The 18133-nt window shown below is 42.7% G+C and overlaps 1 protein-coding gene across 4 annotated transcripts in view; it reads left to right on the top strand.

Moving 5' to 3' along the window:
- Window positions 1–831: 831 nt before the first annotated feature.
- WDR26 (WD repeat domain 26) overlaps window positions 832–18133 on the top strand; it is a 39427-nt gene continuing 22125 nt past the window's right edge. The window contains exons 1-4 of one of the 4 annotated variants that reach the window (XM_084828665.1): window positions 832–1750; window positions 3512–3611; window positions 3828–3884; window positions 15592–15728. In XM_084828665.1, coding sequence (XP_084684791.1) covers window positions 1392–1750; window positions 3512–3611; window positions 3828–3884; window positions 15592–15728 — 653 coding nt within the window. In that variant the 5' untranslated portion in view covers window positions 832–1391. Of the gene's footprint in view, window positions 1751–3511; window positions 3612–3827; window positions 3885–15546; window positions 15729–18133 lie in introns of all 4 variants that reach the window. The other 3 variants (XM_084828666.1, XR_014786916.1, XR_014786915.1) reach the window with 3 other exon arrangements.

Consider the following 18133-nt stretch of genomic DNA (forward strand, 5'->3'; position numbering starts at 1 on the left):
CCTACGTGGGGAAAGGCTATAATTCCAGCAGCAAGGCTGGGTTTGCTGTAGGGTTTGTCAGTCCTAATCTATTATGTGGAAACTTAATATTGAATTACTAGCACTGAGATATGGGGCAAATTACATAGCCTGAGATATGGGGCAAAATGGGTCAGGGGGGACCTTTGTTTTATTAGTCTGAAAAGAGTTATGTAAACCAGTGTTCCTGTTTTTACAAAAAATGTGTGTATAGTCTTTTGTTTACCGTATATTTACAAACTAGAAAGTAAAAATAACCCCACTCGGGAGGATTGAAATGACCTCCAGGCAGATAACCATGTTAGTCTGCCACAGCAAAAACAACACGGAGTCCTGTGGCACCTTAACACCTAGCACATTTGTTTTTAGGATCCCAACTTTGTTTTCAGAATGGGAAGCTTTCACTCTTTAGAAAAGAGAGAAAAGTAACTGGGGCGCATGGAGAGCAACAATGTTTCAAATTCGAAACAGCTGGCCAACAACACAATCACCGTCCTCTTTTATATGTGCCATTTAGGAACAGCCAGGTACTGCGGGTGTATTTACCTCTACCTACAGCCTTTCCCTATATGGGCATATGAGCTATGCAAGATGGAATCATAGCCAGCCAGCCAGCCAGCCGCGCGCACAGACCCACGCGCAGGGAGGCCGGGGTTATGACAAAAGCCCCCCCGAGTCGGGGTCTGCGCCCGCCCAGAGGGTGGTGCTGTGGAGACCGTCCGGAGCCCCCCTCGCCACTGGCTGGCGGCTGCCCCTCTCCCCTCCACACCCCAGAGTCTACCCCAGGCGGCGGCGGAAGTGAGTGTAGGGGGCAGTATAGGAATTTCCTGTGACGTCCCGGCCCGGACTCCATTAGGCTGCAGCTAGGCAGAGAAGCCACAAACCCAGCAGCTAGTGGAGAGGAGCGGGCCGGGCGCCCGGGGCTGCCAGGCGCGGGGGGTGTTTCGGGCAGCATTAGCTGGCGGGACCCTAGAGCGGGTGGCGGCTGCCGCTGCCGTCGTGTGAGGGACCCCCGGGGAGAGGGACAGTCCCCCCCGCTCCTTACCCCGCCACCTCCCCCCATCCCACCCTACCCCCGCCTCCCCTTCCTCGCTCCCTCCCCCCCCCGGCTTCCCACCACGGCCGCTCTCGGCGAGGAAACTCTGGCCTCCGCTTCCTCCTCCTCCGACTCGGACACCGGCGGAGCCTCCCCGCCACCGCGGAAGAAAGCGCGGGCCTCCCCGGCGGCGGCGGCGGCGGAGGGAGCAGGAGAGCCCGGGGCTTCCTCGGGCAGAGCAGGCCTCACCTCGTCCCCGTCCCCCTCGCTCTCCGCCGGGCTCGCCCCTCTTGCTGCCAACCCCCTCAGAGCCAGCGGCAGCACCACCAGCAGCGCCATGCAGGCCAACGGGGCAGGAGGGGGTCAGCAGCAACAGCCGCCGCCGTCGTCGTCGCAGGGTCCGGAGCTGGGCTGCCTCAGCGCCCAAAACGGCGAGGCCTCGTCGGGCTCGACCGCCGGGGAGCAACTGGCTCACGCCAACGGGTTGCTGCCGTCGGCCAACAACGGCGGCGGGGGCGGCGGCGGGCCGAGTGTCAACAACGGGGTCCCGGCCCCCGGGGGGTCCGCCGCCGAGATGGGGGGAGGCAGCGGTGTCGGCGTCGGTGGCAGCGCCCTGAAGAAGAAGAAGCGGCTATCGCAGTCCGATGAGGACGTGATACGGCTCATCGGGCAGCACCTTCACGGGCTGGGCCTCAAGTAAGTGGGGCAAGCCGAGGACTACGATCCGTCCCCCCGCAACAATTTGTAGGGCTGAATCTTCGGAGGGGAGGAGAGGGGAGGGATCGACCCCGCAGGATAAGATTACCGACCTTTTTTTGTTCTCCTATCCCCAGAAACCTGTCGCCTCCCCCCGCCCCAATTCGTAGGAGCTCATTCTTGGGGGAGACCCAAATCTTGGGGTGAGGTGGTTGACACTTCTCTTGTTAAATGTCTAGTCTATTATTATAGCTCAAGCAAAGTCGGATAAAATGTTGGTGTGCGGTGGAGGAGGACACTATATGGATCTAGGCTTGTGCTGATGGGAATAATAGCCCTGGCAGACTTGTTTATTTTAGGACCCATTGTATGCCCGAGGGAGAGAAGCCAACACTTTTTGTGTATATGTGTGTTGATCCACATTACTCCAGGGAGGGGCAATTTCTGTCACAGATTATCCTGTCGCAGTTTAATATTGGAGAGAGAGAAGAGATGTGGGGGAGGAGATAAATCCAGTGAATGAAGGGATGGAGGCAGTGAGACCATGGGGCCTATTTTTCAGGCCTAGTCCAGTGTGAACTTCCTACTGAGAGAACAGGTAGATCTTCTGTCATCCGTGACAGTACAGAGGCCCAACAACGTATCATTAAAGGTGAATCGGTATAAAGAGGGAACAGATAAAAAGGCATTTTGAACACAATAGTGTATGGAAATCTCTTTGTCTAGGTGGGTCTAAAACACCAGTGTGTTAGATGAAAAGAATAAATCAACATATAGATAGGCTTCTGGCTGTCAAGTCTATATTTGGCTAGTTTGTATTGAAAATATGTTAAAATATGGTCTGGATATAACTATAATATAGCCTTCAAATATACCTATGTACTTAAAAAATTAATGTCAGATGTGTTGACTCTTCTGTAACTTGCAGCACTGCAGTACTTTGAGCTGAGTAATAGTCATACAGCTGGGATGGGGGAGGGTGAAAAGCAAATAAATACAGGGCATCAGCAATTGGGGTTAACAAAACAAACCTGAGATAATACAACGTAATGACAGCTAGATGAATATTGAGACTTTATGAGGTGTGTGTGCGTGCCTATATCTTTATAGAGATATATAGTGGCCTTGGAAAACTAAGGACCCTTGTCTGTTGGGAGCATGTGTTATTGTGGGAATGGATTGGTTTTAATTAATTTAGTACACAAATAAGCACACCACTGACACAAGGCAAGTTTACAGCAGCAGGTGACAACTCGTGACTGTTCATAGACCACACCATAGTAAATGTACTATTTTTAGTTTAAAAAGTGGTAGGGGAGGGTTGTAGGCGTAATAGACTGGCTTACTTTACCAAGTACCCAACCTAATGGACAATTGACATGAAGGCAGGGAATATGTCGGTGGGGAATAACGTAGTGATCAGTGCATCAGTTATTTAACTCCAGTGGATAGATCTAATGTCAGCTGCTGTGTTTTTTGTATGACCAACTTGCTGCTCAAAACTTATTTTTACGGAGCCATATTAAGATGCCTTTGTATTTGAGTGGAGTGAAGTTTATAATCTGTATATAACTTCTGGATCTTATGGGCTTAAGTTTGGAGCTGTCTATATCCTGAGCTGCCAGAATGTATTATGAGATGTTCCAAATTTGTATCATAAGTTGAAACAGTGTTGTTTTTTTAAAAAATAGTTTGGATTATGGCGTCTCTGTAAGAATAAGATTGGTCAGCTATTTTTTAATATTGTACTCTCTCCTGCAGTCAGACTGTTGATCTTCTCATGCAAGAGTCAGGATGTCGTTTAGAACATCCTTCTGCTACCAAGTTCCGCAATCATGTCATGGAAGGAGAATGGGATAAGGTAATGAAAGAGTCAGAGGACTGCCTATTTATAATTAGGGCTGCAATCCTATGTAAAGTTACTTGAGTATAAATCCATTGAACCCGGTGACTTAATTCTGAGTAAACTTTCACAGGTCTGGGCTGCGAATGTATAGGTTGTGTGGTGTATTTCCCAATCCTTGGCTTATCTCTTTTTCCTTTTCTTTCTCTCTCATTTTTAAATGGCATCTTATAGGCTGAGAACGACCTGAATGAACTTAAGCCTTTAGTGCACTCTCCTCATGCAATTGTGGTAAGAGAGACTCTTGAACTGTTTTGGATATAGTTTGGAATAATTGTAGTAGTGTGTGTGTGTTCCTTGGATTTAGTTGGGATATGCATGCCACTTATTTAAAAACTCATTCCAGCAGTAATGCTAACCCCTGTTTCCTGCCCCTAGGTAATATCTGAAATTAAAAGCCTAAAATATTAAGGCTAGTGCTTAGTGCCATGCATATCTATGTTTGAAAATCTTGCTGCGGCAGTGTGGACTACACAGATCTTTTGTATATTGTTTAATTTGCAGCCAAGAAATGTGAATGTGTACAGTTTTCAGTTAAATGCTTTAATCTGGTCTTCAGTGAAATCATTTTGTATGGGTAGTCTAGGGGCATGATGCATGGTCACTGTGAAAAGGTGATATATTAAATGTCACTGAAATGCAGTCACTGTTTGAAAGCAATACTATTCTCTTTTCAGTTAACTTCTGCATCTGTATAGCTGCCTAGAACTTGGGTCATTATCTATAGTTTTTAATTAAAGCAGACCAGTCTTGTGATCAATTCATTGAGATCTTTCAGCTTAAATATATACATTGTAAGTGTAATTTGTGCACACGCACACAGAATTGTGGAAATATTTTGTGTTGAATTAAAGGGGGCATGAAATGCTTTTGGACACCTCTTTTTCCCTTCCGTGCTATATTTTTTGCATGCTTTCTGCTGCCCTATCATTACAGTGGTGTTTTTTCCTCTAATTCAAGTGGAAAATATGGCATTGCTTCTGAAGTGACTATAAAAACAATGAGGAATCAGCTGATGTCTACTTGGCTTTCTTCTGGTTGATTTATTTATTGTCAAAAGAATATTTTTCCTGTTCTCTGTTCCCCCTCTGCTCCTCCACCAGGCAGGAAGTGAAGTGTGGAAAAACACATGTTTTGTCAAACTTCAGTTGCTGCCTGAAAGTATCTGTATGTTCTTTTACTCAGGTCAAAGTCTAACCATGACCAAACCTTTCCTCTCAAACAAGTAGATCTGTTACTACTTATATGACAGCCAATATGACACTCTTATTATTTATTTATTTATTTATTTAATCACTGTATATACTGCTAATATGTCTAAAAAAAATTCTAAGGGAGCAATCCTATGCGGATAGACGGCCACCTCTGAACTCATCTCCTCTGTGCTCCAGCCGCCCTGCATTTGTGGCTAGATGGCCGATTTCAGCTGTCTAGCCACAGGATGTCGGAGCAGGTGGGGAGGCCAGACGACACATAGGAAGTATCATACTGGCACTTACAAACACTCCACCCCCAGGAACACCCCCTTTTGCCCCGCTCTGTGCTGCTCTTCCGAGCACGGAGTGTGGGGACTATCCACACCACCTATGAGGCGATGGGGGAGGGGATAGAGAGTCGGTTCTCCAGGAACCAACCTCAGAGTGTGGGCTCCAAGGTTGGTTCTCAGAAACCGACCAATCCTACGGCCATCTAGCCACTGTCTAGCGGCCATAGGATTGCGCTCTAAGGGGTTTAGGGAGCAATCCTATGACCGCTAGTCAGCAGCTAGATTGCCATAGGATATCTTATTTTCCGGGAACCGACCTCGGAGCCCACGCTTCGAGGTCGGTTCCTGGAGAACCGACCTTCCTCACCTTCCGCACTGCCTCGCAGGCAGCACAGAAAAGCCCTGTGCTCCGTGCTCACAAGAGGAGTGTGGAGTGGCTGCAATGGGGCTTTCTGGGGCAGGGAGGGAGGAAATGCCATTACAACACATCCCATGTGTCGTCGGGCAGCCTCCTTCCCCGCTCTGCCTTCCTGCAGCTAGACAGCCGAAATCAGCTGTCTAGCCACAAATGCAGGGCAGGAGAAGCGTGGAGGGAACGATCCCCTCTGCGCTTCTCCTGCCCTGCATTGGATAGGCGGTCGCCTCCGAGTTCGGAGGCAGCCACCTATCCCCATAAGATTGTGCCCTTAAAAAATCAAAAATTAAAATACAACAATAAACACAAACCTCATAATTTAAAATGTTTAAAATACTTATTTTTGGGTAGTATACCCAAACACAACAGAAACAAATGCTATAAAAGGTGCAAAGGTCATGTTGGGACCAATAATAGAAATTGGCAGTACATAATTTCTTTGGAGGTAAACGTATTACACTTTTAACTGTTAACGTATTGAAGTTGATGCTGTTGAGCATGCTCAGCATCTAAAATGCCATTTTCTATTTTCTGCAGAAGGTAGAATGTAGTCATAACATTTAGTCAGTTCAGTGTGGATTGGCATTCTTTTTGCGTATTTAATGTTGTAGCCTTTCCCAACCACGGGTTCCCAGATGTTGTTGGCTGTGCTGACTGGGGATTATATGACTTGTATTCAAACACCACTTTGATTGCTTTTTAATATATTTGCTGTATATGTAAATAAATCTCAGGCGACACAAGGGAAAAGCTGTAGAGTGCAAAAGATGTTGTTTTTAGCATTCCTATCTGTAAAGTCCTATTTTGGAAAGTTGTAGCGAGCTAGGTTCAGACAAGCTGTTGTTGCCTTCCATGTAGAACTATCTGAAATAGATCAAAACATTATTCCTGATTATCTATTCAACTAATGTACATGAAATTAATAAAAATAAATAGAAACATTTTAAAAGACCTATGGAGGCATACTCTGAGATGTCTCTTATAAACCAGGTGTCTAAAAATGTTGATAGAAGTACCTATGAATTTGAATGTTTTTCCAGCTGTGCATTCCTTTAAACAATCAAAAAATATAGTTCCTTGTGGACCAAAATAAGAATCAATACAGGAAGAAAGAGGTCTGCATCGTCAAATCTCTTTGAAAAGCAATATTTAGAAGCTAAATTCTTTTTTTCTTTCATATATATTTGTAGCCTATCCCACCCAGAAGACTAAGGGCAGATAATTTTAAAATATGCAACATCATACTCCCACCCCCACGCCAAATAATGGGTGATGTAATATCTCTTCCTGCATACCCCCAACTAACGTAGTATCAAAAGCTAACAGACTTCTTAAAAATCATAAAACTTTGAAAAGGTGCTTAGGTCTCGGGTGTGGTAGATTCTCAAGAAAGAAATCCTCCAGTTGGGTCAATCACAGAGAAGTCTTCTGTATATCCAAACTGTCCTTATGGTGCACAAAAAGGTAGCATTAAAAGGCTGTGGTCAGTTGACCATTTGGATCATTATGTGGCTTTGGAAAGAAAATATCAAGCATGTTGGGCTCAGGCTGTTTAGGTCTGTATAGCATGATCATGTTTACTTAGAAGTAGGTCCCACTAAACCCAATGGGCTTAATCGCAAGTAAGTATGCATAGTTTTACAGCTTTAGTGACTTCTGGCACATAGTACTGGCGTAAGATATTCAGAGTCCACATCACATGTTCTGCCTTTTAAGACATGTTTTAAGCTGTATGTATCATACAGGTACATTCATTGGTCTCTAGGAGACCCAGCTCCATTAGGGGGCAGTCTGCTTGTGATCTCTATGAGTAAATGATTCTTAACAGGCAAGAGGAATCCCAAGTAGAACCCATCACAACCGTGTAAATGGAACCATAGCCTCCTCATTAGATGACATTAGTGAAAGTATTCCATTGTAACCTTTAGGTTGGGATGAGGAATTAATCCTAAATAAATAAACAAGTTTAGGAATCCAGCACAATGATGATCTAAGCACACCAGGCTCTGGGTCTAAGTTACCAAGGGAGACTGAATGCTATCAGTGAGGTCTCTTTCTTTGTCTCTCCCCTGCCCCCCCCCCCCCCAAATCTCATTTGCAGTATTTTCCAATAGTGGTCATTACGGTCTTAAGTGAATTCAGTTTCATTTGGCTTGCTAGCATCCAGTTTTATAAGAACATTAAAAGCTGTCCTGCCAGATCAGACCAAGGGTCTTTCAGGCCACCATTTAGTTTCCAACAGCGGCCAACTCGATTCCTCTGGGCAGCCAACAATTAGGGGCATGAAGACAACAATCTTCCCCTATTGTATGCCCCCAGTATCTGGTATCCAGAGGTATACTGCATGTCTACATTTTTAGTCATGGCCATATACCAAGAGAACAATAAGATTTCAGGACTTGAATGAGGTGAATATGAGGTAGAGCATATTGGTGATCCCTAATAAAACTTTTAATGTGATAACTAGTACTGTTATTACCATCCTCTGTGCTCTCTCCTTTATTTAAAACACACACACAAAAACCTACCATTTGAGCAGGACAATAGAATGCTTACCATTGTTGTGTTACCAATGATGACCGGTATCAAAGGTGACAGAAAGGTCTAGCAAGTTCAATAAGGTTCCATTTCCCTTATCACCCTTTAAGCAGAGTTTATTACCCAAGGCTGCAACTTTAGTTTTGATATCATACCCAGGCTGACTGGTGGATTGGTTGGGACTCCAGAAAAACTGAGGCTCCACATATCTGTAGTAGCTGGATGACCACTTGTTCAACAAATATCTCTAAAAGGGAAGAAAAGAGATGGGACAGTATATGGATTTGGAATCTAGAATTAATCAGCTAGGATGGGTGTGGGTAGAGCTTATAAATAGTCATCCATATAGGCCCAAGTACATCTTCTGTATTGATGGGGAAGATTAACTGAAAGGGGTTTATTAACTGCCTGGTTTGTTTGGTTATAGCAGTCATTCATCTTGAATCACTAAATGGCAGTTGGAATCTGAGAAAATGTCATAGTAGATAAGGAAGAATTATCCATTTGTATTGTACACATAAAAGGTTGTATAAGTATTGTACAATATGTAGGTCCCTGAGGTTGATCACTACTATCTATGGTTTTACCGTGGGGAACTAATGGCTTGTCCCAAACCATATAATGTAACCGTGCCCGATCTGGATTTTCACGTAGACTACTTGGATCCAACTCCATTAATTGGACTGCAATAATAAAATAAGAATGTTACCCTTCTGCATGGCTACAGCTCTGCATCATACACTCAGATGACATCATGTGTGAAGCAGTCCTGATTTCCCCTTTTCCCTATGGTCTCTATGCAGTCAAATTGAGGGAATTTGTGCCTGCAGAGAGTGTCTTTGGAAACTTCTAGAATTTTAGCCAGGGGCTGCTGCTAATCCCTCCCCTGAAAGGGGACGTACCCATGCCTAAAGGGTTGGGGTGAGCGTTTTCCTATTCATCTCTCTTCTAACTGCTCTGCAGCATCACATGTGCTGCAAATTTTATTCAGGTTTTGTCCTTTTTTCTGTATAGTGCTTTGTTTCTTTGGGCTGCACCTTCAATTTATTGGCTTTTCCAGGAGATAGGCTCTTTTTCCTTTATTAGACAGCTCTTATGCAGCAACTGACTTTCAAGTGGTGCTGCTTGTGTGGGAAACATGTTTAAATACGGTTTCTTATTAAGACTTCATTTAAGTTAATCTTAGAATACAAAATCCATTATCCAGAGGATACAGGAATCTATTCTGCTTGTGTGCAAATCGCTTCTGGAAAATATAGAATAGCCCTCCAAAATAGAAGAGATATGCAGCATGTAGAATAGCCTGCCAAAAGAACAGCTGTGCAACCTTCAAGAACTCTTAATTTTTAAATATAGAATGTGAAACCACTTGGTGTAGATATTCTATGCAAATTCAAGAATTCGAAATAGAGTTCCATTAAATAGTTAACCAGGTATAAATGTAATAGTATTAAGGATCTAGATATATTAGATGAAGGAAGATTGAGAAAAGTTTCAAGTAAGCAATCACATGAGAAACATTGTACTATGTGGTTTTGAACGGTTGGCTGTTGAATGCATGCGAACTAGAGGCAGTTTGACCACACTAGATCTCAAAGATTTAATATTGAGCAGGGGAGATTTTACCCTTATCGGCTGAAAGGTAAAGCTCTTGTCCCACCCCCATTCCCAATCAAAGGCTTGGGGTGGGAGGGAGAAGGGCAAAATACAATTCGTAGTAGTTCTAGTAGTAGTTATTATTTATGGTCTACTGACTACAAAGATACAGAATAAAAAATATAAAATACATACTGAAAAATAATGTACATGGAAATTAAGAAACAGAATCATGAAACAATCATAGAACGTCTGATCTGGGTAGCTACATTTAAAAATTAAGGACAACTGTATCATTTACTTTGGTTTGGTTCTTCAGACTAATCTGCAACTCTCTCAAACCAGTACCCAAGCAGGGGAAGGGAGTCTATAGAATGAGTCATGTGATGACATCAGCTGCTGCCTTTCTTTGGAATGCAGCCATACAAGGCCCTCTGGCGTAGTCACAGTTGATGGACTTGAATTTAAATCATAGCATTAGTTTCCTGTTTTCTAATTCACATTTTTTCTAAATAAATGTATATACAAATTGATTGCTTTAACAATTTAAACACATTAGCTTGCAACTAAACAAACCTTTTATACTACTTAGGAGCAAAATCCAAACCTCTGGTCACATAGCTACCATGACTTTTCCACTACAGAATTTATATCTGCCTACAGTCATGAGAGTCGTTGTGAAATTAAAGATCTGTGTGGCTGTCTTTGTACACATGCAAGGATACTAAGCAAGAGCATTTATTTGAAGAGGTAGTGCCTGGAATGTTCTGGAACAAAGGCTGGTAGCTTTTGGGCAGTACTGTGTCTTCTCCCTGAAATGGAAGCTAAACATCCAGGATCTTCACTAGACAGTAGGACAGTGACCTGATTTAAAGAAATCTTAGTCAATTGTACATGTTTTAGTTGATCAGTTAATTGAATCTGTATAAACTTAGAAAAACACAGGGGAGACAAAAACAGTTCTAAAGTAAACTTTTTTTTATTTTAGGTGATAACGTATGAATTTCAACAGGCATCTTCTGAAAGGCATTGCTATTCTCATTCACATGGAAGGGAGTGCCTCTCTTAAGATGGCACTTGCCATCGGTAGTATTTTAATAAATACTTGTATTAAAAATGCCCACAATTTGTAAAACTGTTGAGCGAATAACTGGGAGTAGAGCACCTTTTTAGTCTGTCAGAATGTTGTTTTTTAATTAACCTAATTTATTCACTAAATGTTGCAGCTGTAGTTAATCTAAATATTCATCGTTTGCACAATATACACTGTATAGGACCTATTGTATTAAATTTACTATTTTGACCTCGGAAGTTATATTTTTGTTTGTTTCTTCTTTTATGTAAAAGAAGGTGATGGATTTAATTTTAAGTGCTTATGAATGTGTAAATTCTAACATGCTCATATTGATTTTTTAAAAAACATTAAGGGTGCAATCTTATGGGATGTGCCCTGGGTACTTGTAATCCTCTGAACTCGGATGCTTATGAGTATCCTATGCAAGCGCCTCCTGCTCTTCATTTAACCTAGATGGGCATTTTTGCCCATCTAGCGGAGGCTCTGGGACGGGGAGAGAAGGAGGCTGGGGCGGCCATAGGATTTCTTATATGGCTGCTACCCCACTCTCCTCCCCACCCTGCTGCTGAGAACACCTGCTTTTCCCCATCTCCATGCTCTGCTTTGTGAGTGCGGAGAGGTAGCTGGCATGGTTCTCTCCATGCCGGCTGTGAGGGGGAGGGGGTGGGGAGTATGGTTTCCTGGCTCCCAGCTTGGAGCTAGGAAACAGAGCAATCAAGGGGACATAGGATTGCTCCCTAATTTTATATAACCTGCACTTTTGTCTAAACCTTTTACTAGCCCAGGCTTTGTGGCTAGTATGCTAGCTGCTGATTGGGGTAATTTTAGCCCAAGTAATTCTGTGGCTCTCTTATACTTCTTTTCCCCTTGCCTGAATTTGATGGCACTCTAGACCTTCTCTCAGACTGGCTTTTGGACCCTGTTCCCCTGCCCTGTGTAGTGCTGCTTAACTGAGCAGCCAGACACCCCAACCCCCCATTCCCACATTGATGAAAAAGATTGAAATTATTTTTCAAATGAAATCATTTGCACACATAATTGCAAAAATGTAATGTTCTTCCCTTGTGCACCTGTTTCTCCACTCCCTTCCCTTTGTTATTTCCTTGTGTCATTTTTGAGATTGTAATACTTTTGGGCAGGACCTGTCTTCTCTCTCTTTGTAAAGTGCCATGTACATGAATGGCACCAAATAAATAAATAACTTTCCTAATTGAGTTCTCCTATGTATGTTGGTCTTTGTTATTATTTATAAAGTGTCTAAAACTGCTAGGGGCTGTACAAAACCTGGAAATAACGAATTTAAATGGGTGTCTTGGAGGAAGGGGATATTGGTTTGAATTGAGTTTGACTTTGTGGAGGGAAGGAATAATGCTTTGTGAAATTACTTAAACATTTAGGTGACTGTGCGTGTAGAGTATAGGGTGATAAAGCTCTCCTACCCAACCCAGTTCTGGCTATGGTTTCTCAGTGGTGGAAAGCAAGGCACCTAATTTTGCAGCTAGCTTTGTAATACCTGGCTTTCTTATGAGCCTGTTATGACTGACTGTTTATCAGAGAACATTCTAAAGAGAGAAATGGGAGGACTCCAACCTGTGTGGACTGATAGCCATTCCTCCAACCTGGAAGATACTATCCTTGATCCCAGAGATCTGGAGGCTGCTTATGATTACTCAGTGGTCAGAGGCACTCTGTACATGTTAGTTGTACATTGCATTGAAATAGGATGTAATTCTATGGACTCTGGTTCAAAATAAACTCTTCTCTTGTCTCTGTGACTGAAATAACTAGCTCTTTTCCATTTTAGGCAGAGAATTGGCTTGGTTTTTGAGAAGCTGCATGGGTTGGTTGGTTTTTACTGCATACAGATGGAAGCAAGGGTTCCCTTGCCCTTGATATTTGGTGTTTGTTTTTTGTCAGTGGGTGTGTCTGTGTTTGCCTAAAAACTGTAAATTCAAGAACGGTGCCATGTGGTATGGTCTAACTTGTACATGAGAGCTGCTGGAGCTATCCCATCACATGGAAGCCATTCCCTCTATACAGGAACTGATGCTTATTGGGGGGAGGGGAGTATGATGCCCTATCCACATTTTAAAGGTGCTCCTTTACTTTTTAAGTCCTGGTGTGGGAAAGGGAGGGGTGTTTAAAAAGCCGCACCAATTTGACAAGTAATCAGCTCTCATGGATATTGAGTTGGGTCCAGGGATTCAGTAAGCCGATATATGCTCACGGAGGAGTCCAATTTACAAAAGGGGAGGACGCAGGTTTTATTTTCTAATCTCCCCCCTGGGCTTCTGAAAAATCCACTCTGGAGATTTGAAGGACATGCTGGGGGTGTTCGGACTACTGCAGGGGGAAAAGAAGCCATCACCCCTGCTCGTGCAACACTAGTGCTTGTTGTTCACATAATTACCCGCTGCAGCGTGGGTTGGTATGTTGTCTGAACCCAGTGCGTGGTGAGGTAGGGGTGGCCGTGTACCCACCCTACAACCCCTACTGCATGCTGTGGGTTGTAGGGTGGGTACTAGGCCACCCCTGCTGCGCCATGTGCCAGGCTCTGATGACACGCCAACCTGCGCTGTAGTGTCAGTAATTATGTAAGCAATGGATGGAGGTGGGGGGAGAAGCCATGATGGCTTCTTTTCTCCCTCATAATTGTCCAAACCTGGACACTGGAATGACATTAGAGTTGGCAGGAAAAGGGAATCAAGAGAAGTTGCCTCCCCTCACCCTTCTTTGAGCATTAGCCTGTGCTGGATCATCAACCCTTCCATGATCAGAAAGAGTAGTTTGTTTGTGGAACAAGTTTAGCATTGGATCCAATGCTGGGCATCAGCTAGCAGAATGGTTTCCCCGCCCCTTCAGCTCCCTGCACAAATCCCAAATATGCTCCAAAGGGTTGGAGGACTCTCTGGAGCAGATTGCAAGAAGGAGAGCAAGGGGAAGTCCTGTTGTTGAATTTAACTGTAATTCTGGATATTATTGTTTTAGAGAAAATTATCTAAGACTCAAAGCTAACAATAATGTTTCTAATGCAATGGGTATATTTATTGTGCTGTTCTCAGAGAGAAAATTATGTAAGGAGATGCCTTTTTGTTTTTAATGATTCAGTAACTTTAAAAAAAAACCCTCTTACATAAAGTTGTGCAATTTCATCACCAAGAGCCACAGTGTAAACACTGTGGGAGTGGAAGGGCTGATGTTTGTGGTTTTTGTTCCACCAAAATAAGGAAGATAGTAGCTAGCTTTGCTCAAACATGCAAATATTTTGTATCTCGTGGCATTCTGATTGCTTGCAGATTTGAAGCAGAAACTGATGTCATTATCTCATTTTTTGTATTTAATTACTAGTAGGATGCAATTGATAGCTTCAGAAACTGAGAACATTAGCAAATTACATTGTTGGTTTTCTAGATAAATTTTGCTTTGTTTTATTTTAAAATTCAGAACAATCGATACTCTTGAATTTTATGACTTTTTCTAACAGAAGCATGGGATCTCTCATACTGCAACAGCCATTGTGGCATAATCAGAGAGGTGTAAACAAAGCACCGAACAAGAAGAAACTACCTGTAACAAATTGTTTCTAACAATTTTTTAAAAAGTAATAATGAATTCAGAAATGAGTTCTCATCCCCAGTGAAAACAGAATCTAAGTATATGTAATTGCATTTGTGCATATACATCCCCCGGTATCCTTATCTCCTTTTGCCGTTCCTCCTTCTATTGTTTTCCCTCTGTAAAAACTGGATTGTTATCTCCTTGGGCCGGGGACCTGTCTCTTTTTACTTGCTACTATGTACAATGCCATGTTTTTTGATGGTGCTATGTTATTAAAAAAGCACTACTGCCATATGATCTTTCACCAACTAGTGCTAAATATTTTCCTCCCCCTTCCCCTTACCTTGTATCCATGGATATGTTAATATTTGGTCATGGCTATTAATGAGAGGTCTAACATTTAAAATGTCTGAAGGTCACATTGCCTCTGATTGCCTGCATTAACTTCCTCCCCATGTTAAGTGAGCACTAAATGCAGAGAGCTAATATTCTTTGCTTTCCTTGGAGATTAAATTGAAAAATACATAATTCAAGTTAAGCCTGTTACTGTATCTTATTTTGCCATGTTGTAGTATCTCCTTTTATATATTACATTGGAGGTCCTCCATGTCCAATGTAGATCTAGTTAGCTGATCCTGCTAGTCTGGTGTTCAGTACCTAGAATACTTATTTGAAATTTATATATATGGTTGAGATACCATCCCTAGCAAAGGGTTGATTTTAAAAGTTTGAAAACTGTTACTGCTCTGTTTGCTATCTTTGCTGGTCTGGATTAGGATGTTTTTAATGCTGTTGTCTTAAGTTGTATTTTTAAAATTGGTTTTATGATTGTCTTTGATATTATTTTAACATGCATTTATATTAGTTTTGGTTATATTTTAAGCTGCTTTGTTGAGGCTATTTGCCTGTAAAAATGTGATATAAATATTTAAAATATTATCGGGCTTGGGTACTCCAAATAAAAACTGGAGGAAGATAGAAAAGATAATTCATTACTTACATTATGCACGAATGTAGTCTTGCATTTGGATGACTTCTATTAATTTTCGATTAATATTATATACCGATAATGAATCGGTATATCTTGCCAATAATAAAAGGCTGTTCAAAACATTTCCTGTACCATACATATTTGTATGAAAACATACATATTTGTATTTCAAAAGGGCAAAGTGGAATGGTGTATACTCTTTTGTTTAGGCTTAAATGTTTTCTGAAATTTCAGTCAGCCTTTTCTCCCCACCTGACCTGCTGCTTTCTGTCATGTCAGAGGATGAAGTTTTTGCTGCTGCAGCAAAAGTATCTAGAATATCTGGAGGATGGTAAGGTTCTGGAGGCACTTCAAGTTCTGCGTTGTGAGTTGACACCACTGAAATACAACACAGAACGCATTCACATCCTCAGTGGGTAAGTGCTTTAGGTTGCAGTCCTATACACACTTACCTGAGATTATATCCCATTGAACTCAGTGAGACTTACTTTTGAACAGACATTGATAGGATTGCACTGTAAATTTTGAGACCGCTAGCATTTCCTAGGGATTTTTAAAATAGAGGCCTGAAATTTGATGAATGACTTCATACTATCTTTTGTACTAATAGCATATTCATTCTCTCAGGTGTAGATCGTCATGTAGCCAAAACAGAATCAGCCATGCACAAGGAGGATGCTTGGCAGGCTTTTGCAGAAGTGTAACAAAAAACCATTAGAAAAAATTCAAAATGGGGGGTAGGGAGAGACTTGAACAGCCCAGTGAAGACAAAGCATGCACAGTGGCTATAGAATGCAGACTGACCAAGAAGAAAAGAAATGAAAAACTGTGGGGAGGGGAACGAGAGATGAAATGGAGTACCTGGAGGCAGAATGGCTGGCGGGAACGTAGTTACAGCAGTTCCCGCATAACTTCAAATAAAAATGCATCTGGCAAAACTCCCATTGTCAAAGTGGGACAAGATTATTATTATTACAATTACTATTATTATTAGCAGTATTTTTTACTTTGTTCTTCAGCCGAAAAATGCTCTCAGAGCGGCTTACAAAGATTAATAATGAGTCCCTGCCCTCAACCTTACAGTCTAAAAGACACAACGGAAAGGGCCAGTTTGCATGATTGAACAGCCCACCATGGCTTATTTAAGCCACTGTGGGTTGTGTTGGTGGCCATTTTGAATATTCAAGCCACAACTGCAGCTTGTAGTGTCATCTGAACTTGGGGGCCATGGGTTATGCAAGGGTTAAACAACCCTCGCAGAACCCATGACCTCGGTATACTTTTGTCCTCTCATCTCCACACTTTTCAAGGGGGAAAAAGCAAGGATCAAAAAGAGAAGTCTAAACTGATCAGTTACTGATCAGAATTGGACTTCACGCTGTTTCGGAGTTTTTCATCAATATGTATAGCAGTTTCAATATCATGTTCTTGAGTTTTTTATTTTATTTGTTTTATTTTATTACATTTGTATCCCGTCTTTTTTCCTCCTGAAGGAACCCAAGGCGGCTTACACAATCCTCCTCCTCCATGTTATTCTCACAACAACCCTGTGAGGTGCGTTGGGCTGAGAGTCTGTGACTGGCCCAAAGTCACCCAGTGGGCTTCCATGGCCAAGTGGGGACTAGAACCCAGATCTCCTGACTACTAGTCCAACACTCTATTCACTATGCCACACTGGCTCTCATGGGTTCTCACGGGTCTTCTGTTTACTCCCAACTGATTGCATACAGTCAGGGCCAGAAATATTGGAACAAGGATAACTGTTTTGGCAGTTGGCCTCTGCACACCACCACACTGAAGTTGAAAGGAAACACACCCAGATGGGAGTGAAGTCAGGACTTTCAGCTGTAATTCAAGGGGTGTGACAAAAGTGGGGCACTAACCATCCAGGAAGTACAGCCAGTGGCATACAAATACCCCCATCGTTGGTTGCTCATAAGTAATGGAACGAATGGCTGACAAGCAGCTGCATGGCCAGGTGTGGCCTGTTTCCTGGGTACCCCATGACCAATCAAGCAGAGAAAAGGCCTAGAGGTGGTTCTGAGTGTTACATTTGAATTTGGTAGCTGTTCACTGGAACTCCCAACATGAGGTCCAAAGAGGTGTCCATGCGAGTGAAGGAGGCCATCATTAGGCTGAGGAAACAACATAAACCCATCAGAGAGATAGCAAAAACAGTGGGAGTGGCCAACACAACAGTTTGGAACATCCTGAAAAAGAAGGAATTAACTGGCAAGCTCAGCAACAGCAAAAGGCCTGGAAGACCATGGAAGACAACTAAAGTGGATGACCGCAGAATTCTGCTCATGGTGAAGAGGAACCCTTTCGCAACATCTAGCCAGGACAAGAACGCTCTTGCGGAGGTAGGCATGTCATTGTCAACATCTACAGTCAAGAGACTGCTTTATGAATGTAAATACAGAGGCTTCACAACAAGGTGCAAACCACTGGTAATGCTCAAGAACAGACAGGCTAGATTAGCCTTTGCCAGCAAACACCTAAAAAAGCCTGCCCAGTTCTGGAATAAGATTCTTTGGACTGATGAAACCAAGATTAACTTGTCCCAGAATGATGGGAAGAGAAAAGTACAGAGAAGGAAAGGAACAGCTCATGATCCAAAGCATACCACATCATCTGTCAAACATGGTAGAGGCAGTGTTATGGCATGGGCATGTATGGCTGCCAATGGAACTGGGTCACTGGTGTTTATTGATGACCTGACTGCTGATAAAAGCAGCAGGATGAATTCTGAAGTGTATAGGGCTATACTTTCTGCTCAGATTCAGCCAAATGCTGCCAAACTGATAGGACGCCGCTTCAT

The sequence above is a fragment of the Heloderma suspectum genome, chromosome 1, assembly GCF_057233095.1.
Source record: "Heloderma suspectum isolate Gila_16-S chromosome 1, 16-S_ref, whole genome shotgun sequence".
Lineage (NCBI taxonomy): Eukaryota > Metazoa > Chordata > Lepidosauria > Squamata > Helodermatidae > Heloderma > Heloderma suspectum.